At 50.0% G+C, this 24,037-nt stretch overlaps 1 protein-coding gene across 1 annotated transcript in view; it reads left to right on the top strand.

Moving 5' to 3' along the window:
- Window positions 1-16,223, top strand: part of LOC102069254 (T-box-containing protein TBX6L) — a 28,026-nt gene extending 11,803 nt beyond the window's left edge. The window contains exons 4-12 of the mRNA XM_074554308.1: window positions 3,963-4,288; window positions 8,296-8,440; window positions 9,426-9,528; window positions 9,972-10,136; window positions 10,437-10,583; window positions 11,073-11,143; window positions 11,922-12,013; window positions 12,321-12,513; window positions 13,115-16,223. Coding sequence (XP_074410409.1) covers window positions 4,273-4,288; window positions 8,296-8,440; window positions 9,426-9,528; window positions 9,972-10,136; window positions 10,437-10,583; window positions 11,073-11,143; window positions 11,922-12,013; window positions 12,321-12,513; window positions 13,115-13,541 — 1,359 coding nt within the window. The 5' untranslated portion in view covers window positions 3,963-4,272 and the 3' untranslated portion in view covers window positions 13,542-16,223. The remainder of the gene's footprint in view (window positions 1-3,962; window positions 4,289-8,295; window positions 8,441-9,425; window positions 9,529-9,971; window positions 10,137-10,436; window positions 10,584-11,072; window positions 11,144-11,921; window positions 12,014-12,320; window positions 12,514-13,114) is intronic.
- The last annotated feature ends 7,814 nt before the right edge of the window (window positions 16,224-24,037 follow it).

Below are 24,037 nucleotides of genomic sequence, written 5' to 3'. Positions count from 1 at the left end.
GAGCTGCTGTAAGGAGCTGGGTAGGAACTGTTTCTGGTGCTGCAGCATGATAGGAGATATGTACCACTTCTTCAGAGGCTCTCAAAACACTGCAGGCTTTTACCATTCCTGGAGCCGCCCACAGAGACTTGCTCAGAAAGCTGCCCAAGTTCAGGCTGTGCCTGTGCTGCCAGAGCTCAGCAGCTCTGTCCTGGCCAGCCCTGCTCTTGTATTTCCTATTTTCTGGGTGAGGTGTCAGGCACTAACAGGGACAAGGAGTCACAGGCTGGCACAGCTGTAGGAGCAAGAGTTTCATCAGGCTTTTTCTCTGGAAAAACTCAGCTTTTCCCCATGGCTCCGTGTGCATAAATCAGGCTGCATTTGCTTCACAGTGAGCTGAGCCTGGATTTAAGGAGGGAGTTTGTGGATTCTGGAGAATCAGAGACCACTTCATGTTTCTAATGAAGCATGAAAGTAAGTAGGTATCAGTGTAGAGCTATCTGTTTTATTTTGGGCCCTGTTGATGACATGCTGTCTTTTCACTTTCCAGTACTCATTCTGTGCAGATGGCACAGAATCCCTCACAAAGAGTTGCCAAGATGCTCTGGGACTGTGGCCTCTGTGTGCCAGGGGGAAATGGGCTAAGTGAGTCCCATTTATATGGCAGGAAGGCTTTCCTCATGTTTCAGAGGGGAGGATCTCTTAGCTGCAGCTTGTACTGCTCCATGTTGTCCTTCCCTGCCTGTGCAGGTCCAGGCAGACAAGGCAGCCTTGCTCTAGCCCAGTTTGTTAGAGCTGACATGGTAACACTTCCTCACAGAGGGAAACCTGGGGGCTGGGTACTGCCTATGCACCCACGAGCAATAACCCAAGGCAGGTTCTGTAGCCATGATATTTTCTGAAAAATCCTTTCCTTAGGATTTTTTCTCCTGAGAAGCTGAGAAGCCTCAGGAACAAAATGTAGACATTGATTATCTGCTGCTGTGGAATGCAACAGGTGCATCTGTGATTGGTCTCATGTGGTTGTTTGTAATTAATGGCCAATCACAGTCAGCTGTGCAGACTGTCTCAGTCACAAGCCTTTGTTATCATTCTTTTTCTATTCTTAGCTACTCTTCTGATGAAATCCTTCCTTCTATTCTTTTAGTATAGTTTTAATATAATATATATAATAAAATAATCAAGCCTTCTGAAACATGGAGTCAACGTTCTCATCTCTTCCCTCATCCTAAGACCCCTGTGAACACCATCACAAGGTTCTTTTGGAAGATAACTTTTACATTTCAGCTGTCTCCCGGGCAGTAAGTTGGAGCTTGCTCTCAGGGCAGAATGCTCCCCTGGAACTCTGCCTGGGCAGAGGTGGCAGTGCCACTCCTGGCAACGCCTGGCCAAAGGCTGACCCCTTTTCTGTTCTCCAGCAGCCAGCGATGGCAGGATATCACTGTGCTGGAGAGCTTGTGTACAAAGCAGCTCCCTGCAGGGCCCTGCTGAGCACAAAGGGTTAAACCTTCACTGAAGGTGGGAGAAATGCCAGAAAACATTTGCCTTACTACAAAACCCAGAGGGGAATGTTTCTTTCTAATCAGCTTCTCAAAGAGATGCAAAGCAAAAGCTCTTGGCCTGTGCTTTTGTCATCACACATGGCCTCCCTCCTGCCCTAGCTCGTCCCCTCAGCATAGGGCAGAGCCTCTGTTAGAGCTGGGCTCAGAGCAGGGCCCTGTGTGTCACTGACTCACACGTGTCAGATCCACTCTCTCCCATCCCTTTCCATACCCTCGGCCTCCAATTTGCCGGTGAATTGTTAGACCCCAGCACAGTCACCTCTGGCTTCCATCAAACTGCCTGAGGGCTCTCCGTGGACGGACAGATGAGGGTAATGTGCTAAATTCCCCCTTTGCTAGGGATGAATTTCCTGGGGATTGCTCCTATTAGCCACACTTTCCAGCAATAGTAACAAATTCACTTTTAAAACATTTCCAGTGCAACTAGAATGGCTGGGAGAAAGCTGATTGTTAACTAGTCATGGGTAATTAATGGCTCCACCTTCCCCATCAATCAGCTGGGAGAAGCCAAAAGGATTTGAGCACTTGCAGCAAATGTGCTGTTCCCCAGACATGCTGATACACAGTGTGCAAATGAAGTGGCAGCAGGAGACCATCTCCTAGCCTTTGTGGAAGCAGCAGTAAGTCATGATACACATCCCACGCTCCTGTCAGGTGAAGTCTGAAATTCCCAGAGCTGCTGCTGCTGTTGTGCAGTTTCTGACTGTGTGGGATGTTGATTCATCTCGCTGCTAGCTTGAATCTGACCCAATTTTTGTTCTATTTTTCCTTTTCAGATTCTGATTATGGTTGTCTTTTTCCGCTTTCTACAATTAAAATACTAGCATTAGGAAAGCAGGACATGGAGGGGGAGCAGATGCAATGCTGGCTTTCCTTCTGTAGCACAGCAAAAAAACATTTCTGCATCCTATTTTGTTTGTGTCTGGTAGTGGCTGTGCAAGCCCAAGCAGAGATCTGACCTTGATACCATTTCAGCTGACCTTTTCCCTTCTGATTTATTTCTCCCCATATTTAATAAATAACTTCCATTCGAGCCACAAGTTGGCATTTCTCCACCACATGGTATTCCTCTCCTCAATATGCTGAGACTCCACAGCTCTGGATGTCTCCAAATCAGGGAGAAAGGCCTGAGGCTTCTGTGTTAGCCAGTGGTTTAAAAGAGATGCCAGCAAGGCTGGATGTGGCTCTGCAGAGGTGCCAGGAGCCACCATCTCCTGCTCTAAATCCTCCTCAGGATTCTCCAACCAAATTCTCCAACCCTTTTCTTTAAAACATTCTTCCTTGCCACACTAAGCAATGGCTTTTCTTTCCCTGGCTAGCACTGGGATGCCCAAAATTCAATATACCCCTGGAAGATAATCAGTCTCTGCTCTGATTAAGATCCTTTGTCCTCTCTGCACGTCCTTGCATTGCCTGCTCCAAAAGGCAGTAAAAACAGAACTGAAGGCTTCACGTTTGGGTGTAGAACTTACTAAACTCACAAAATAAATTCAAAATTTGTTTTGTACGTCAGACTGAAGATGAGATGTCCCAGTAACATCACTGACAAAATAGAAAAAACGTTTATTTTATTTGGAATAAATCTAGACAGTGAAACTGATGCAGCCTTGTAGCAAGTTCTTTGTAATGAGCAGAGCTCCTAAATTTGCTGTGCAGGACCCAGCCCTGGCCTATTCAGAATGATATTCTGCTTTTGACCTCCACTTTTTGACTGTGTTGGTCCTGTAAATGTTAGTACAGCCATTTGTGTGTGGGAATGCACAGAACCCCCTTCCTCAGGAGGTGCAGTGCCTGGAGCTTGAGCCTTGATTGCTGTCTCTTAGCACTTGTAAGCACTTATAAGCACAAACGCTAATGGTCACACTTGCAGAATAAACTAATTAAGGGAAAATGCTCAAGCTCTTCATTTCTGCTCAGCCTTCCCTGGGTAAGAGCAGTGCCTTGAGCAAGGCATAACCTCAGTGCCTGACCCTCCTGGAAAGGGAATGCAGAAATTGGGCAGATGAGTGTAGTTATACCATCGAATGTGTTCGTTGTTATTCACATTCATCAGTGGCTGAAGGGATGTGTTGCTGCAGCATTCCAGTGGGGAGAGCAAACTTTGCACAGACTGTTAATCACCCCCTTGGGAAGGAAGGAGCTGGATGCAGTCCTGATTCTGATACCAGAAATCAAGAGTAGAATGATTCTGTGTGCTGAGGATGAGAATCATCACAAACCCATGGAACAGCCAAAGAGAAATTATCCCTGCTTGCTGTTTAAGGGATTTGTTTTTATTTTGTAGCCAAGTCGTGAACTGATGTTTTCAGTCTTGTCTCTATTTGTTTAAAAGTGCGTTAGCAGTAAATCAAGGTGCATTTCCCCTGTAGGGTTTCCTGTATGTCAAAGCCATGTTAATTCTCTTTGATTTTCTTCCCTTAGCCCCAGCCATTGCTGCAGATCCTTCCTCTCTTTGTCCCTTCGGACATCAAAGGCTCGCAAGGGGACAACCCTGGCGGGAAGCTCCTCCCTGCTCATTAGGCTCCATAAAACAGGAACTCACCTTGGCTAGCTGTGCTTGGAGTCCCATCCTCACCCGCTCACTCTTGACACTGGATCTCGGAAGGAAGGGCTTGTGCTTGCCTCAGGACATCGGACCTGCTTTGGAACTGGACTATTTTGGCTCCCCTTGGAAGAACTCTGGTGGCTCTCTTGGCCCGGCAAGCTCCTCGACGTCACAGTACATGGAAAAATGCAAGCTTTACCAGGTAAGTGAAGGGCTCCTTCCCTTTCTCACTGCACGGAAAGATCCTAGACTCATGGCAGAAAGTGCTCCTGAAGGGCCTACCAGCATCTTAGAAGACTGCATGGGGCTGGAGAGGATTTAAAAAATGGATTTTTTTCCATAAGCCTAGATGAAAAATTGTGCATTTGAGTGGTTTTTTGAGAGCTTCAAAAGATCTTTTGTAAAGGTTTGGTCACAATTATGCCCAAAATTCCCTTACCCACATCACATCATGCAGTGTGACCCTTCAGTTGAAGGCAGTTGTTTGTGTATTGTCTTCAAAGCACTGGGTTCTTCAGGTTGAAGGCCACAGAAAGTTTGGAAATACTTGTTATATTTTTAATAACACTTCTGATACAAACTCTCTGGTTTGGCGTTTTTTCCCAATTTCCTGTGTCCTTTGAAAGCATGAACCCCAACCAGGCATAGCTGACTCCTTCCAGATCCATGCCCAACACAGGATTTTTGTGATTTCCTTGGGGTTTCATTGTGTTTTCCTTCAATCCATCTCATAGCATGCTGCTAATCCCTCCTGTGAGGAGCATGATTGGATTGGGCACAAGGACAGAGATGCCTTGGGACACTAAAAGCCAGCCCAGAGGTGCTGTATTTGTCAGTGCAACTGAACCCTGAATTTACTCTGGGGTTTTACTCTACATCAGAACAAAACCCTGGCCCAGTTTATCAGAGGCACATCAGAGGTGACTGTGCACTCTCAGCTTCCTTGTTCTTCCTCTGCAAGATGTTGTCTCATTCATGAGCAAAATGCATGTGCAGTGATTGAGATGATTTCCACCTTTGCTGCTGTTTTGGGTTTTTTCAGTCCCTGCTGTATTGATCCGATTCATACTGATTTCTGCCACTTGAATTTTAAGTTGAAAAACAAAAGAGCAGCAATGAAAAAAAAAGAGTAGACTGTATTATGGATTTTTCATGTTAAAGATTCCAAATATTGCAGTGTTCACCTCATTTTCTTACTGGGTTGCTTCTGTGTATGACCCCCTACAGCAGAAATGTTCCAGGTGAGGACTGGATGCATCTGAGAGATGAAGCTGTTACATTTGTAAAACAACATATTTTTGTTATTGCCAAAAAACTCTCTGGGTCTGAGAAATGAGGCTCCCTCCAGAGGGTTGGGGTGTTTCTACTGGCATTGAGAAGATCAGAGAACATGGGAGGGGTTTTTGTGCTTGTTTGCAAGATGAATTTATTAGAAAGCTTTGTATATTGATGTGTGTTCCTCCCTGGTGGAGGCTGGATAGCTGTGAGTGTTGGGCTTCACTTGGAAGATAACAGCAACAAATGTAATAATAACTGATTTTAGTGTAGCTTTTCCCTTATTGGAGTTTTCCCAGTATTGCAAATCCTATCCTACACATTTTTTGGGAAGGCTGCAACAAATTTTCTGACATTTTAACATTGTCTGAGTGAGGGAAAATTAATTGAGGAACTGCTTTAGGTGAGGGAATTGCACTCCAGCATCTTCTATCCAGAGATCTTCCTCTTTAAACTACTAAATTGTCTCACATTTCTCCTTTCCTTTCTATCCCCAAGATGACAAAAAGATGTGTAATGGCTCATTTTAGATACAGAAACTGTAGCACAAGCTACTCCTATTGATATGAGGACCTTGAAATCAAGCACAGAATAGATTGAAGATCTCTTAATTTTCAGTGCCTGTACCATAGCAGCTGCCTCCCTTTCAACCTCATCTGGACATAAAGAACATGTTTTTGAGCAGACCATGTGTGGTGTTAGCAACACAAAGATAATAGGAATATTTTTTAAAAAGTAAAACTAGAACTGCAGGAAAAGGTTTAAATCTCTTTTAGATAATAATGGTTTTAAAGCCAAGTTGCACAGAAGAGGAAACCATAGAAGAACAGCTCACACCAGTTCCACTCAGTGCTTGGACGCTGTGCCCAAACCTCTCCATGCCACAGTTCCAGCACTCAGGCATCTCTGTGGGAGGGTGAGTGCCTGAGCCTTGCCATCAGTTACACAGGCACAAACTGGGAGGGAAACAAAAATCCAACAGAATCCTACAAACAGATCCATCACTGCAGGGCCCTGCTGAAGCAGCTGAGTGGGTCCCTTCCCCAGCTCACACCATCTCCAGTCCTCATGCACACTGACCATGTCCTGCTTTCCAGCCCCAGCCTGTGCACACAAACCTGCACAGTGAAAGGCATTAACTGCATTTTTTTCAAACCTCAGCTGCAGCATTATTGTCCCTGTCTCCTGCAGCATTGTGCTCCTACAGGTGCATTGTGGACTCATTGTGGTAAAAACCAGATTATAATATCTGCCTTTGATTTTTAATTCAGTGTTGAACTCCTTTCACTTCAGTTCCTCTCCACTTCATTGGAAATCTCCCCTCACTAAAGACTCCTGAGATCTGCCTTCTTGTAGTCTCTTTTAATGGCTTTGGAATTTGCTTAAAGAAATGTTAATTCGCAAATTCATTTGGGGAAGGAGTGAGCATCTGTCTAGCTAATCAAAACCTGTTTGCATTTATTTGTGACTGGATGGCTCCTGTGGGAAATCAGCCCAATTTTATTGTAACTCCTTTTGATACATGTGCTGCACTGAGCTACCAAATGCATGGTCTCATGGCAGCTTTCATGTCTTTGCAAGAGGATATGGGGGAAGCTTTCGTAAGAAGATGTTAACAGGCTAATCTTGGTGAGCAAACTAGGTGTCACTTCTTGGCCAGTTCATTAATGTTGGATCAAAGCAGAAAAAAGGGTAGAGGATTTTTTTTTAAAGTGCCTAAAGACCTCTACAAACAGACAAAATTGCATTTTAATGTTTTCTACTTCTTAATCCTGAGGGAAGAACCACTTAGAGTTGTATTGGGTTGTTTTGGGGGAAAGATGTCCCTTTGTGACAAAAGCTAATTTCTCTGAAAATAGTTGTCTGCTTTTTGTGAATACTCTTTTGAAGGCATTACTCAGGAAAGCTGTAACATGGTAAAAATTCCCTTTTTTCTGCTGTGCTCTGAATAAGATCTGATCAGGCTGAGAGGCAGAAAAATCTGCCTTTTAAACAAATAGCTGTGCCTGGCTGCTGATGCAGCAGCCAGAGGGGACAGCCCTGCTGAGCAGGCTGCTCACCCCTCCTCAGGGCAGGTTCCTAAACCCTGCTGGCTCTGAGCTCAGCCCACCAGAGCTGCACCGGGTCACATCCTCACCTAAAATGGAACTGGGCTTTCAGCAGGGCAGCAGCAATCTTGCCGGCCTTACAATATTGCTGAGAGCACTTGCTCAGGGTTTTAAGGAGGTTTTTAATCCAAGCAGCTGTGCAGAGGTGATCGGTACCATTGGCAGCAGTTCCTCCAGAATGGTTTCCCTTTCCTGTTCCCCAGGCCCACAGTGGGTTCTGTGCCTCAAGAGGCAGAGCAGGCAGATTGCAGCACTGCCGTGGGGCGTTACTGAGGAGAAACTGAGGAGAACCTTCCACCCCTCTCACAGGCTCCTCAGGGATCCCCAGTTCCAATTCCTGATCAGAGCAGCCATTCCCTTCTCAGAATATGGTCTGTCACCTCCTTTTCTTGCCTTCACTACATTTAGGGCTCCTGTCTGTCTCATCTTTGTCTTCTGGGGCATTTTTCACCTCTGCTACCACCTACTTGTCATTTTTCCCTATTAAAATCTTTCCAGTCCTTTCAGCTTTCACTGTATTCTCTTGATGAAGTGTTTTGTGTAACCCTGATCATACCAGCACAGTGATTGTGGCTACCTGCCAGTGTGGGTTTTGTAACAGTGGAATTTAGGGTGGGTTGGTACAACACACAGATCTTACAAAAGGACCCACCAGCTGAACCCAAACCTGTTGGGAAAGGCTCCCTACCTCTGAGCCTACTGAGTAACAGAAATCCTTTGAAGAAAAGGAGCAGTTTTGAGGAGGTTTGTAGTGGCACAGACTGCCCAGAGCAGGGTCAGTTCCCCTCCTGTCTGTCTGCAGCCAGTGTCTCTTTTCTCCCTGCAGACGTGAAAGCGCCGTGTGAGGCCCTTCCTTCCCCCAGCCTGGAGCCCTTCCCACAGAGCTCCATCGTGGTCACCCTCGAGGACATGGGGCTCTGGATGAAGTTTCACCAGATAGGAACTGAGATGATCATCACCAAATCTGGCAGGTAAGGGCACAGGCCAGCTGACCACACACACCACAACCACACCCCTCTGAGCTGTTGGCAAAGTCTCCAGGTGATCATTTTCCGAACGGTGGCCCTTAAACTGCTTTTGTAACCAGTTATGCAGATCCTCCTGATCCTGGCAGAAGAATTGCACTTTCAGGGTGTGATAGGAGTCCAAACTGTGAAGTGCAAAGGGTCACTTGTGGGGCTGATGTGCTGAGAAAACTCCTGTACCCTTATCTCACCACTTAACACTGGCGCTTCTCCTATCACTTTGAGGTTGCTCTGGAAGTGCCCTGGGCTCCCTTTGCCTGGGTCACAGGCAGCAGCAGTTGAGCAGTAAATGTTTGGGTTTGAGTCTGTGTTTGCAGACAAAAATATGGCCCAGACTCTTAAAGATCTGTGTGTGCAGACTCCACTGAAGTATAAATGAGTCATGTATCGTGGAGCTTGCAGTGAAAGAAGATGGAATTGTGAAGCTGTAAAGTATTGTGTCAAAGCTGCTGTGAGCTGGAATAATCCCTTTGGGTAGGGAGGTAGCTGTCAAAGCTTTTTTGCAGAGTCAGAAGTTAAAAGTATGGCAGGGAGTAGGGGAACAGAAAGCTGGGTGTGCTCTTAGATGAGAGCACGTCTCCTGCCCACACTCAGGTTTAATCCATCCTCCAGGGCTGCAGCAGGCCAGGAACTACATACAGCCTCCAAATAGCTCCTTTCAAGTTTCCCACTGCTGTGTTAGAGGAATTGGAAGAACAAAAGCTGAAACAGTGTCAGGCCCTCAGTGCCTGCTGCCCTGTTAATGTCTGTCCCATCCAACCCCACAGGACTAAACAGTCCATCAGTGAGATGGACAAATGGTCAGTGGCTGGCTGGAGGAATACTGCTCACAGGGCTTTGCACAGTAGTGAGTAAATGTGCCATGCTGCTTGATCATTAACAGCCACTCTTCAGAGAAACCATTATTCTCTATTTTTCGTTTCTCCCTCAGACGAATGTTTCCTCAATGCAAAATCAAAGTCTCTGGCTTAATCCCGTATGCCAAGTACCTCATGCTGGTAGATTTTGTGCCAATGGATAACTTCAGGTACAAAGTAAGTACTTTAAATAACAGAATTTATGCTGTCCTTTCATCTTTGTTTGAAATAGATTGATCTTTATGCTTCACTTGTCACACTGATAAATAAATTCTCTTTGGACAAAGTTCAGAAGTAATTGATGGATTTTATGTCTCTCTGGAGTTGTTTGTCAGGTTTGCTTGGGGAGCAGCTGGAAAGGTAACTAATTTTCATTGTAAGCACCACAGTTTTAATCATGATTAATGTCAGACTTTTCTGGCAGCCATAGGGAGAAAGGGAAAAAAAATGAAGCCTAAACTTGGAGCTGATTTGGTAACATGATCATGGTTCATAAGAGAGAATCTGCTACTTGTGCTTCAGAGGAGTTCACTGAATTGACAGTGAGGCAAACTTGCTGGGCTTTTTCTGTACTGAAAGCATTTTTTCTAAGCTCCAGATTTCTGTCTTTCCCTTCCCAGTGGAATAAAGATCAGTGGGAAGTTGCTGGAAAAGCAGAGCCCCAGCTGCCTTGTCGCACCTATGTCCACCCAGATTCCCCAGCTCCTGGCAGCCACTGGATGAAGGAACCTGTCTCCTTCCAAAAACTGAAGCTCACCAACAACACTCTGGATCAACATGGGCATGTAGGTTGTGCTGTGCTCTCTTGGAATTCATTGCAGACGAACTTTGTGGGAAATTAAGCAGGATTTGTGAGAAATTAGATGATGTAGAAATTAAAACATATCCAGGGGCCCTTTTTTCCTCCCTCAGCCCAGCCCTTGTGCCCCCTTGGCTCCCTGCCAGGGAAGGCATGGGTCTGTGCTGTCAGACACCAATCCCAAGGAGTCCCTGCTTGGAAATGGGTGTCCTGGGAGTCTGGGCAGGGGATGTGCAGTGTGCTGGCCGTGGTGGCACATGGAAACCTTGTCCCTTGTGTGTCCCAGATCATCCTGCACTCCATGCACCGTTACAAGCCGCGCTTCCACATCGTGCAGGCCGACGACCTCTTCAGTGTCCGCTGGAGCATCTTCCAGGTGTTCAGCTTCCCTGAGACTGTCTTCACCTCTGTCACTGCCTACCAGAACGAGCAGGTACGGTGTGCAGGCTCTGCTTTTGGACATGCTGTCTGTAAAATTCCTCTAGAGGAGGTGGCTCCTTCCTGTCTGCTCATCCTGGGCACCTGTGGTGAACAGTGGGATGAAATAGGCACTTTGTGGTTCCTGTGGAAAACATCTCTGTGATGAGTCATGCACTGTGATGGTCCTGAGTGCACTGTCAGTGGCACAGAACTCCAAATGCAGTAAAAAGTATGGCTGCAGGTCCAGATACAGATCCTCACCCTGCAAATTTCTGTAGCCAGATGAATCCCACCCAAATCCCTGCTGACCCTGACAGGGGCACTTCTCTCTGTGGGTCAGTTCCTGATCCATGATGGGAGCTGCTGGGAGAGCTGAGATACTGTGGCAAGGCCATGTCCAAAACCCTCACAGAGTTTATCTCTTGTGATAAATATCTTATGATAGAGGTGAAGGTCTTGGAGCAGTCACTGTGATGCTGAGTCTTGTTCTTTTCATTTAAAGATTACAAAGCTCAAGATTGACAACAATCCATTTGCTAAAGGTTTCCGTGAACATGGGAAGAACACTCGAAGGTAAACTGTCTTTTCATTTCACTTTGTTTCTAGCTGGAGCTCACTTGTGAATTTTACCCAAGATCTCTGAACAAAACTCTACCAGCCAGCTCTGCTGAGCTGCTGCATTGTGCACACTGCATTTCCCTGTATCTGGGAGTGATGTCCCTCTGTGCAGCCTCTTCTCAAGAGACTTGGGGAGTGGGAGGTGACAATTCCTACAGCAATGTGGGAGGTGTGACAAATTTGAGACCTGCACTCTCTTGCACATTGGAGCTAGACTGGAGTCTGACATGTGAATAGCAGTGATAACAGGAGTCCACAGCAGACCATTTGGTCTCTTGGAGATCAGCTTGATTCTGACATTTGGAGGCTCCCTTGTCTCCTTTTCCTGTGGGTGGAAAAGTGTTTCTTCCAGGGGGAGATTTTGTCTGCAAGAGGGAAAATGGATCCAATGCTAGTGAGATCTTCTGCTTGGTCTGAGGGCAGCCAGTGGATGAGTTTAAAAAAACAGCTTAAATTGCAACCCCAGACTGGCAATAGAGAAGGAAAAAAATGGAGGTTTTTTCCCAAGCAGAAAATGTTACAAAAATATCTGAGATTTTGTTTTGTGTTATTTTATGCCTGAAAAAAAATCTCCTCAAAAAAAAATTCCTGATGAAAAAAGGCCAAAACTGACTCTTTTTTACTTAAACTTTAAAAATGTTATGGGTTTTCTTTCTTTTCCTATAGCATCCCTGCCTACATATTTAGACAAAAAGCTTACATCCAAGCTACCCCCATGTCTGTTTCTTTCCAGGGAAGGACGAGCCAAATGCCAGAAGCCCAGTCCAGCCAAGAGCCAGAAGAGGAAGCTGCCTGAGGAAAAGGAGCCTGCTGCTGAGGAACGTGGTAATATTGATCACAACAAACCCAGAGAATGATATTCAGCAAGTTTTTTAAGCTAAATCATTCCTTGCTCCAGCTCGTGGTGCTGCTTGCAGTAGCGCAGCCAAGGAGAGGGCAGGCAGGAGTGACCACCACAGTATGTGGGCAGAAATGAGCTGGGAGGGGCTATTCCCTCAAGGCAGAAGGACTGCAGGAGGTGGTTGTGTGTTTCCTTTCACCACCCTGCCTGCCAACAGACCATTGTGAGCTTTGCCTCCCTCTTCCCCTTTCTCATTCTTTCCCATTCTTTCTTTTCCCTGCTTTGAGTCAGATTTTGAGAAGGATGAGAATGTGGATGTGAAGGAAGAGAGTAACCCGGTGGTGGTGAGCAGTGGCTATCCCTTCTGGGGCTCGGAGCAGAGCAGCAGCCAGGCCTTCCCTGCAGCCTCACCAGTGCCTGCTGAGCAGAGGGAGCCTCTGGCCAGGGAGCAGCAGGTGCCAACACCATCCTACCACACATACCGGTGAGTGCTGCCTCCTGCTCCAAAGCCACACTTCAACTGATGGGAGTCCTCTTCTTCTGCTGGGCATTCCCTCAGAAAAACAGCCAGCTGGGAATAGGGGGAGGATGCCTTTCTGTTGGAGAGCACATGTGGCTGAGAGATGGTTGACCAGCATGGACATAGGTCCAAGGATAGCCTTTCTCTTCTAGTTCAAACCCACTGGTTCTGGGCATGGTCATGTTTTTGTAATGTTCTTATTTCCCTGTCCCCAGATGCTCTCCCAGCCAGCTCTGGGTACTACAGAGCTTGCCTGTCCTTTGGAGGAAGTGCTGGAGGAGTTGCAAGACTCCATTTTCCTTCCTCATTGCAAAATTGGGTATGAGTGAATCCAGACTAGAACTTTGCCTGAACTAAGTTACTCTGGACTCACCTTCTCTGGCATTTCATTTTTCTATGTGTGTGACAGTGAGGCCTGGGCTAAATTCCACAGTAACAGTAAGATGAAGCAGTAGGCAAGGGGAAGAGCTTGCCCTGCTTTTCCCCAGAGGATATTTGTGGGTTTTCTGTGGTTTTCCACTCTGGTAGGTCTGACTTGCTCTTCTCTATGCCCTTGCCCCTTCAGGTTCCATGAAGCTGGGGACAGCCAGCAGCTTCCCAGCCGTGACACCGCCACCCTGAACGATTTCCGCGCACGGTGCCACGCCTTGGATCTGGCCATGGTGCCCGAGCACGACTCCAAACAGCTTCCAGAGGGCTTCACCAACCTGCCCCCTCTGCCCCCACCTCTGCCTCCTCCCCAGGACTACACAGGAGTGGTGAACATGGCTCTGGACTCTGTGGGGAAAGCCGGGCCCCGCGCGCCCATGTACGGTCCCTATGGCACCGAGCAGGGCCTGGGGCAGTGGGTGGTGCCTTCCCACGGCCAGTACAGGGCAATGAGCTACTCGGCCTTCTCCACGGAGTACAACACACAGGGAACTCCAGGACATGCCCACGGCACCATGGCAGAGTGGAGCCAGTACCCTCTGTTCCCCTACGCCTGCTGGTGAATGGGGAGGACCCTTCCCAGTGAAAAGACTGAAAGAAAATTGTAAATGAGATTGAATTTACTGTTGGACTTGTGAAGCTTTGCCTACACTAGGCCGAGGTATTGCTGCAAGCAGTAGAGTGGGACACCTTCACTTCCCTGTGTCCTTGCACAACAACCCTCACCGTATTTCACAAACAGTGGTTGAACTGGTGGCTGCCCCAGCCATGTCACTGTGGATCAGGCTCAATATGTTGTGCAGTGGTTTTTTCCCAGCAGGAGCAGGAAAACACAGGTCTGCAAGAACAGAATTTAAATAGCTGCTGAACTCATAGTCAGTGTTGGCACCTTGTATTTGGCAGCTTCCAACATCCCTTCCTCCTGGGACCTGGTGCAAGGAGATGGGGCAGAGGACTTCCAGTAAGCCATCCACGTGGCCAGAAAGCTGTAGAAAATATTGCAAAGGCAAGCAAAGCAAGCAATCCTGGTGAACTCTGAGCAGCTTCCTCAGTCAGTGTAGTCAAAGTAAAGCTAGAGTCTTGCCTTTCTTCCAGCAGCAGGTGAGAGTAAAATGCACAGCAAGGTGTGTCTGGAGCCCAGCAGGGGCAGAGTTTGCAGAGTCTGCAGGCAGGGGAGAGTTTGTTCCATGTAGGAGACGTAGCAGCAAGGCTGTGTGTGGTGTCTTCCTGTGCCCATGCCCATCCCTCCTCTGCCAGCCCTAGATCTGAGGTCAGTGAAATGTTCTTCATTCTGTGGATGTGGAGGGACGTGGTTCATGGAATGTGGGGGGCTCCTCTGGGGCTTTCCAAGGTTGTCAGAAGCAGGGCCATGAACAGCAGTGCTCTCTGTCACTCCAGACTCTTCCTTTGGAGGGAAAGGAGATTTTCTACTGTGAACTTACTCCTTCTCCTGCTCCCTGCCACCCTTGGAGAATATAATTTATAGCTGTGCTTCCTGCCCTGCTCTGTGAGTGTGTGAAGTTATCTCACCTGTCTGGGAGTCTGCAGGGATCTGTCCATGTTTAGTTATCAGAGTGGTTCCACCTCCCTCCTCTGTGGTCCCATCCTGGGCAGGAGCAGCCTGTGCACTGCCAGGCAAGCAGGCATTCTTTTAGTCTTCCTTTTAGAAGGGGGAGGCCTCCCTGTTTGCCCACGTGCAGATGGCACTGGGGACTTGGTGACACAGACTCATTGCTTCTCAGGGAGGATAGACATGCTCCTAGGTGTTATTTAGGGAATGTTTTCATGTCACACTAATAGCTGCTGTGTGGCACTGAGGTGTGTCATTTAGCCTGTGTGCCAGATGGTTTTCTGTGTGAGAGTGAGTGTGTGTAGCAAGATGTTGTCTCTGAGCAGACCTGTGCAGTTTGTGCCTCAGGACCCCTGTGCAGGGACACTGGGAAAGGCTGTGCACCCGGTTTTTGGGGCACCAGCCCCTCAGTTTGCATCTGCATAGCATAGGGATGTTGAGCCATGTTGTTATTGTTAAAATTGCTGTGAAAAGCAGCCCTGTAAATTTGTGGGCTCAGCTACAATGACTGTTTTCTTATTTAAATTGTATATTGCAAACTGCTTTTGTACCACAATTATGATATGTACAGAGCAGCTGAGTACTTCCCCTGGGCTTCCCAGGGTTTGAGGATGTGCAGCATTGAAATAAAGGTCAGACTTTGCCACAGTACATGTACATAATGCCCTGTGAGCCTCCCCTCTGATGGCACCCTGGCCAGTAGTGATTTGTACCTGCTGTGCATGACACACATGTGGATGTGAGCAACTCACTTAAAAAGAAATCTGGCTGGGGAAACAAAATGTGGAGCAGGCCTTTGTTAATGCCAAAATATCATGATTTCCTGCTGTCCAAATGCCAGCTGTGTGAAGGCAGGTCAGCTGTAAAAGGCTGTCTCTGGCCATTAGTAGTTAATTTTGCTACCACTGTCCTTCACATCTTGGAAATGAGAGGAGCAGAATGGCCGGGGAGGTGGGTGAGTGCCTTGGGCACCGTGTGCAGGGACCCGAGGGGGTATTTTGTGCATGGGATCGCTGCCAGCAGCATGCCCACAAGAGAGACAGAGGGAGAATGCATCCCCCACAGGCTACATGGCCGGATCTGTTGCTTTATCTTTGTAGCTGGGATGTGTTTCCCTGTCACGGAGCGCTAATGAGGATGAAAAGCTGCAGCGAGCATGAGTAACTGAGGCCAGCTGGGCAGCACTGGGGAATTCCTGTGAAAATCCGAGTGCAATGCCGTTTCTTTCAAACCTTTGCAATAGCAGCGCAGGTGCTGCTGCCCCCTGGGCATGTCGGTAGAGCTGGTTTGGCAGACGGGGTAAAAGACTCGGCTTTGTGCCTAGGACGAGCCATCAATTACTCATCGGCCTTCTGTTGCTACAGGACTGCTCGCCCTTCTCCGGTGAATCATCCGGCGTGCAGAAGTACCTATCCTTTCTCTCTGATTAGAGACTGTGCTCGGCTCGTTCGGGAAGCCTTGGGAGATTTTGCCTGTAGGTGTGCTCTGGACTCTGCTCCCGCCCCCTCGCTCTGCAGCTCCCACTGCCTTGTTTTCCTAAGCTGTGGCATTTCAAGCCTGTATGAGCTCGATTGAAATGCTGGTTTTGCACGCATGTGAGATAATGTAATGCCTCTGACAGCTTCAATAAAAGGAAATGAGACATGTGGAAGTCAGGCCATTAAGACTAATAAAATAAACTCAAAAGTGTAGGTTTTGTGCATCTTTCTCAAGCGCAACGTGCCGTGCTTTAGTCATGTTACCTGGGGCCAGTTTGTACATGCATGACACGCTGTTGATTTCAGCATTCATTGTTCTCCACAGTGTGTTCAGTGAGCCTCAGGTTATCTGCTCACACTGCTAGATGTGAGTCAGGCTCTTGCACCACTTCTTTGCAGCAAATTGTTTATTTTCTCTGTGTTTTCTGCTCCACTCCTGCAGAGAAGTTACATAAGGAGGAGGGCAAATGGACTATAAATGGGATCTAGGTAACTTTCCTATGGGAAAATCAAAATCTTGATTTATTTTGGTTTCTCCTACTGGTTTTTGCAGCCTTAAGCCTTGTCTTCCACTGCTTCAATGCAGATGGGAATGGCAGAAAAATGCTTTCTTGCCGATGCTGCGGTTCTTGCCCAGGCAGCTGCAGGCTCGGCAGTTTCCCTCCGGCACAGCGAGCTCCGGGCTCTGCCCACAGCCCTGTGGGGACACGGCGAGCTGTGCCCTCTGCACTTGGACTGCGCTGGCTCTGCAGGAACAACTTCCAGCTGGTTTCACTGAGAGCTTTTCTAATGTCCAGCTGCCGCAGGGACAAGGGGTTACTGCGAACCAAGCTCCGGGACGGTGCCACGCGCCGAGCTCTGCCCTGGAGCGGTGCCGAGCCCTCACGCGTGTGGGGCAGGGCAGAGTTAGGGTTAGAATTAGGCTCTGCAGGAACAACTTCCAGCTGGTTTCACTGGGAGCTTTTCTAATTTCCAGGTGCTGCAGGGACAAGGATGTGAGGGGTTACTGCGAACCAAGCTCCGGGACGGTGCCACTGGCCGAGCTCCGCCCCGGAGCGGGGCCGAGCCCTCACGCGTTGTGGGGCAGGGCAGGGCCTGCCTGTCCCGCGGGGCTCCGAGCGGGCCAAGGAGGCTCCCGGTTTGCCGAGAGACCTGAGGAGATCGGGGGAGCAGCATTTCCATGCTGGGCTGGGGCTCTTGGAACACCTGATACTGGGCAGGACTCCTGGTTTGCTTTGGGCTGACCCCACTGCCGGGATGGGCTGTGTGTCAGTCATGGCGCTCCTTGAGCCTCCCAGGAGACTGCGACAGCATTTCCTTGGGCAGCCCGAGTACCGGCTCACTTTGAGGTGATCCAAGCAAGCAGCGCAAACCCCCTCCCAGGAATAACAACATTCTTTCAAGTCAAATGGCTTTTTATTGCAGAGCTTAAAATCCGCTTAATTCCCAAGCCCTAGGGTGGGATCCATGTGGAGCCTCAGCAGGGGGGAGGCAGCGTTTGGCTGGAGCAACAAGCGGTGCTGGGCACCTGCTGTGGGCAGCTGGAGCAGCTCTGGGCCTCATCCCTGCTGCCAGAGCTGCCCACTGTGTACCTGCCTGCCCTTGGCCTCCAGGCAGCCACTGAGTGCCAAGAGCAAAGAGAGAGGGATAAAACCGTGCAGGGCCTGCTGGGGAATGGAGGCGCCTCTCTGGATCCTGGCGGGGATGGGCTGCTCTGTGCCCCTCAGCTGCTCTGGGCACAGCCGCTCAGAGCCACGGCCTTGCTGCAGTGCAGTGGCTGTGAGGGAGTTTTCCTGTATTTTCACAGGAATTCCTCTGTTCCCAGCCCTCTGCTGCTGGCCTGGCCCCCTGCTTCTCCAGGTAAGCTGCTTTTTACTGTCCTGCCTTGCAGAGCTATAGTGAGTGAGAGCTAAATGTGCTTTCTAGACATTACAACAGGAGGAACACAGGGAGAGGCTTACAGGACTCAGTGAAGGGAGTAGGAGAGGTGCTTCTCCCCCACAGCACACGACATGCACGTCCCAGAACAAACCCAAAAAACCTGGGCCTGAGCAGAAGTCATCAGACAAAATTTTAACTGAGGGTGAAGCAAACCTTTGATGCACGGTTGAGAAGAGGTGCTGCAGCTGTGCTGAGCAGTGTTGCTGTTCAGCTTAGTTAAGTGTTATTTCTTTTTTGTTTTTCCAAGTCGTGTGAGTTTGTTTTATGACCTGAAGCACTTTGCTGTGGGGTGCTGGATTGCCTCTGACACTTCTCTAATACTCAATTTATTTTCTTTGAACATGCAGGTGTACGACTACAGTGTTCCTGCCCAGACAGCACCCTGCTTGGTGAGTGTAATGGATAGATTTAATTTTAATCTCCTACAGTTCTTTGGGGACATGCTGAGATTTTTATTTCCTCCTCCTCTATTTTTACTGAAGAGGGTAAATTATGTGCCTCCATAAAGCAGAGTGGGCAGCCAGTGATACAGGATGGGCACTCCCATCAGTCATGCACCAGGCATAAAGCACTGCTCACTTTCAGTATCTCTGCCTCTCATTGTACAAGTATGACTGTACGTGTAAAAACAGCAGCTGTTCACAGGAGAGACTTCCTGTGTGCTGGCACTGTCACTCCAGCTCCCATCTGTGGGGTCGCAAAGCTGGGGCACCTGTGGTCTGTGTAACTGTGAGTCCTTGCTGGGAGATGGGGCATCAGGGGTGATGAGAGATGGGGCATTAGGGATGATGTGAAATGGGGCATTAGGTATGATGTGAAATGGGGCATTAGGGGCGATCTGAGCTGGGGCATTGAGGGTGATCTGCGGGGAGTGCTGGTGCGGGGTAGGCAGGCATGAGTCAGGCGTGATTCCTGTCACACCGCGGGGTCTGTCCCCGTGCTGAGCCGCCAGCCCTCTGCTCCCCAACAATCTGCTTTGGGCTCTGCTTCGCCATCTAGGAGGAGCTCAGTGGAGACAGAGCTCTCCAGAGCAGCTCAGGCTCTGCCCAGCAGCGTTCGGTGAGGGGGAAATGGGAATTGCTTCAGTAGGCTCAAGTCAGCCCTCCCGGGATAAAGGCAGTGAACTAGAGCAGTGTGATCAAACCCGCTGCTCACCCAAAGGATGTGCTGAGCATGGCACTGACATAGGCTGAGTGAGCCCCTGGGGACACGAGGGCATTTTGTAAATCCTGGATGAGAAAGCTCGACCAGGAGAGCGGCGTTCTGCCCCCCAGGCTGGGCTGGAGCTGCCGCATGTTCCCGTCCTGCCCGTATGGCTGTTAATGGCCTTGTCCTGCCTCCATCCTCAGGGAATAATTGCCTCACACTTGAGCAAATGTGCTCGGTGTTTGAAAGGAGTCTATCGATTTGTGCGTATTCCTGAGAGCCTCGCAGGGCCCCGTTCCCTTTGAAGTGTAAAAGCATCTGTCTGTCTCTGCTTCTCGAGATTCTCCCGCTCCATTTGCATCTCCTCTCGGGCTGCCCAGGAATCCATCCCTGGCCCCATGCCGCGCTCGGATTTTGGCTGCTGAGAGGGCTCCCTGCCACGGGGAGCTGGGACTTGGAGACAAAGGTGCAAAGCTTCAGTCTGGGGAGGGGGTTGAGCTCAGCTTGCAGCTGCGGGTGCTCAGGATGGAGCTGTTCCTGGAGGCCAGCTTCCAGCAGACAGGCTGCGAGTGTTCTTGTTGGGTGCTTATCTGTGGTGGGTGTGTTAATTAGGAAGGAGAGGAAACGGCCTCTGGCTTCTCCCAGCCTTAGCACTTCACTTCCCGTGCCAGACAGCGCTGGTTGGTAAGGAAGAGGGTCAGACTGGACTGCCTTGGTTAATCCATCATGTGGGAGCTGAATTGCACAGCAATAACCAGAAGCCTTGATGGTTCTCTGATGTGCATCCGAACAAATACCAGTGAAATGTTGCCAGTCCCTGGTCTGTGTGTGGGAATTCAGCCTGTGATTGTCCCCATCCCACCCCCCTGGACAATGGGACCGGCCCTGGATGAGCTGCTTGTCCCTCCCAGGGCATTTTCCTGTCGGCACAGCCTTACAGGGGTGGCTGCATTCCTGGAGCTAGGACTCAGAGCTCTGGCACGCCTTGCTCGTCCCTGGGGTGGTGGTGGGAGCACAGAGAACTCCAGGCTGGAATTGCAGGGGCTGCTGCAGCCACTGCCATTGCACCTCCCAGATGGTGCTCTGGGTTTCCTATTTCAAGGGGGCCCCAGCGGAGCAGCCGTGGCACCTCGCTGCTGGAGGCAGTAAATGGGCTCCCATCTGCTTTTAATGATCAGTAGCACTTTGGTGCTTGTTTATTCCCGTGTTTTATGCTTCAGCAATAAAATACTGCCTCAGTTTGTTCAATCCATCCTGCTGCTGGATGCAGATGAGTTCACAGGCTCTGACAAAGAGGTCCCAGCAGCACACAGGATGTTGTCTGTTTTGGTTTTTTTTTAGACAGCTGGGCAGAACCAGATGATGTAGTGGCTTTTGGAATACAAACATCAGTGGACAGAATAGAATGCAGGGCACACAGCTCATCATGTCTAGCAAAGAAATCATGTCCTTAGATTAAAGAAGACTTGGTTCTGGAGCTGGAACTGTCTGCCATTCTATCCTCCACAGGGCAGCACAGAGCTCTGGTGTGGAGACTGAATGAAGTTAGGACTAACTTTAAACCAGATATTCAAGGAAATTTTAGTCCCAAAGCGGTGCCTGTGGCAGTCACTGAGCTGCAGCATTGTGCTTCAGCCATCCCACCAGAGCCCTGCTGTGGCAGTGGATGTAGCAGAATCACTGGCAGGGCCACATCCTGCCATGGGCACACACCAGCTCTGTGACAGGTTCCTGGTGCCACCATGCTTGGGGAGCTACAGTGGGCTGGGAGCTGCACAGAATTCTCTGGGGTCAATGCAGTCATCTATTAAATTAATCTAAGAGGCAACTGTGTGTAAGGGGCTGTGGGGCTTTCTTCCTGACCCCAGCACTCTCATGTGCCAGCAGCTCTGGTGCTGAGGGCATTGGCCTCTGAAGGGACGGGCAGTACCCTGGCACATCTCTGAGGGGATGGGCAGTGACCCCTGGCACATCTCTGAGGGGACGGGCAGTGACCCCTGGCACATCTCTGAGGGGACACAGGCAGTGACCCCTGGCACATCTCTGAAGGGACGGGCAGTGACCCCTGGCACATCTCTGAGGGGATGGGCAGTAACCCCTGGCACATCTCTGAAGGGACGGGCAGTGACCCCTGGCACATCTCTGAGGGGACACAGGCAGTAACCCCTGGCACATCTCTGAAGGGACAGGCAGTGACCCCTGGCACATCTCTGAAGGGACGGGCAGTGACCCCTGGCACATCTCTGAAGGGACACAGGCAGTGACCCCTGGCACATCTCTGAAGGGACAGGCAGTGACCCCTGGCACATCTCTGACGGGATGGGCAGTGACCCCTGGCACATCTCTGGCACTCAGGATCTGGGGTCCTGAATCAGTTCTGCAAAAGCCACTTAAAGCTTTTCAGCATCTCTTGCAGGGGACACTAAGGCAAAGAGATTGAAGACAGTAAACCACAGGGGGAGAAATGGGCTCTTTGTCTCCCTTCTGACTTTTATGGTGACCTGGAAACCTTTCACTTTCCCATTTAACATTCATCTTCTACCCTAATGGTGGAGGAACATTCTTCTCCACTTTATTTCCCAACTGTGTGCTCCTTGGAGGATATTTAACTTACCTCTAAAGAGCATTGATTTTCTGCAGAGACCCTTTTCCCCAACTGTTTGTCAAGGCTTGGAGCTTTAGGTGGCAACTAAAGGGAAAAGGATTTTAACAAACTAATTAACCTCCCTCCAAGTCATTCAGGGTCTGTTCCCTTGGTGCCACTGGTGTTGCATTTGTGCTAATTTCCCCTGGAAGGTCTAATGTAGGGGGAGCGATTAAAGGAGGCTTTTCTCGGGCAGTTTTTACACAGCAGGGAGAGGGAAGGTGGCAGTGGCTGCTCTGTTTGGTTGTTGCTGTCCCCAGGTCATGCAGGCAGCCCCAGCTCCCTGCTCTGGGAGTGACACTGGCCAGGTCCCAGCAAGGCAAAGCTGTCCCTCAAACCTCACCAGGCACCCTCTGAAATGGGGCTCTGGGTCACACCAAACGTGTCACCCCAGCTTCCCAAACACACACGGGCTGTCAGTCAGTGTAGAGGGAAGGATCTTCTGCAGAGCTGGGCTGGTTTTGCCATCACAGCGTCACAAGGGCTCTCTGCTCCTCTGGCTTTCAACTGCAAATGAAGCAAATGGCAAAGAGTTGACAAAGGACCTCCCCGGCCTCTGCCCTGGCCAGTGCTGGGTCCAGCCTCCCCACCCTGGACACTGCTGATGGTGTCACATCTCTGGGATCGGGGCAGAGCTGTGTCATGGTGCCCTGGAAAAAGGAAACTGATTCTTAAGGATGCTCCTAAGAGCCTTGTGCTGCTGGAATGAGGTGAGGCTCTGGGTGGCAGGACACAAGCAGGTGTGGGGGCACCATGCTCATGCTCAGGCTGCTCCCAGGCTGAAAGTGGGGATGGTGGGGAGAAATAAGGCTGGGATTCCTGGGATGTAGGGCTGGGACAGCTGTGAGCTGTGAGCTGTGGCACCAACTCCTCCATGCAGACTATAAAGCACTTCACAGGCCTGTCCCAATTGCCTGGCCTATTAGTTTTATGGAGGGGCCCATTGTAAGGGTGCAGTTGGTCTCCTTTTGCCACAGTAATGAAAACATAACCACGGTGGGGAGAGAGAGACCCTGGCAGAGAGGCAGCAGGAGGCCTGGGAGTTGGGGTCACAGCCCTGTGGGCTCCTGGGGTTCCCGGGTGTCTGTCGGTGCCACCGTGGGAGCGCTTGGGCAAGGAGAGAGAGCCTTTGCCCTCGGCCCAGCCGGGGGCTCCTCCGGGCACCCCCAGCACGGGAGGCTGGAGCCGGGCACGCACAGGCAGGGGCACAGTGCCACCCAGTGACTGCGTGTGACCTGCGAGGGGACAGCTGGGGCAGCCTGCAGGGGGCCGCTGCAAACGCGCTGAGCCTCGGAGGCTGCAGCAAGGGTGTCCCAGGGCAGCGTGGAGAACAGAAAGCCAAGAAACCATCCATGCTGTTGCTTTGTGGTTACAGAGCACAAAGGGTAAAGCTCTGGGGCTGTTGTGCTGTGTCTGGAGCCAGGGTTTTGCAGGATTTGCTCAGGTGCTGACAGGAGCCTGTGCTGGGCAAGTTGGGGCTGAAGCAGCTCACGTTTTAGGAGGGACCTGGCAGCAAAAGCAGGGGAGGAGAAGGTGCTTACCTGGGACAAGCTGTTCTCCATGGGAGGATGTGTCTCTGCTTGAGAAGTGCAGGTGGCTCCGGGGCAGTGTCTGGTCCCAGGGAGACAAAGCTGTCACAGGGGCTGCCTTGGAGCCCCTCCTCTGCCCCTTGTGTCTTGAGCAGTAGGTGACAGGCACATGTGGAGGCTTTGTGAGGTCAATGCAGGACCTTTCCTTCCTTCTGCCCAAACCCTGCCTGCGTTCCTTGCTAGGTCAAGCCCTGAGTCCTGTGTTCCAGGCTGTAACAAGCATCAACAGGCAGCTTGGATGCTGGGGGAGAGGGAAAGGAGCAGGTACAGCAGGACATGGAGCTGGCATCTCCCGAGGTGGCTCCTGCGGGAAATCACTGCCCCAAGCAATGCCCTGATACCCTTCCAGCAGGGACTGTCTCCTGGAGGAGGCACAGACTGTGCCTCTATTTTGGGTGATGACTGCAGAGCCCACAGAGCATTTGGCAGCAGGGAGGGCTGTTAAACCAGCCTGTCCTTCCCCAGGTACAGCCTCTCCACCCCCCTCCATTTTCCACAGCTGTTCAGTGCAGCGCTGCCATGGGCTGAAATCAGGGCACTGCAGTGAGGGAGGTGAGCTGTGCATGGCTGATGGATGCAAGTCCCACATCTTTACTGCCCTGTTAGGGACAGTGCACACTTGCTGTTCCTAGGCTGTTCTCCAATGTGTCTTTATTTTTGTCTGTTTAAATTTGCTGGTGCTGCTCTCACA

The sequence above is a fragment of the Zonotrichia albicollis genome, chromosome 18, assembly GCF_047830755.1.
Source record: "Zonotrichia albicollis isolate bZonAlb1 chromosome 18, bZonAlb1.hap1, whole genome shotgun sequence".
Taxonomy (NCBI): domain Eukaryota; kingdom Metazoa; phylum Chordata; class Aves; order Passeriformes; family Passerellidae; genus Zonotrichia; species Zonotrichia albicollis.
Note: the sequence above shows the minus strand (reverse complement) of the source record. Positions and strands in the feature narration are given on the sequence as shown.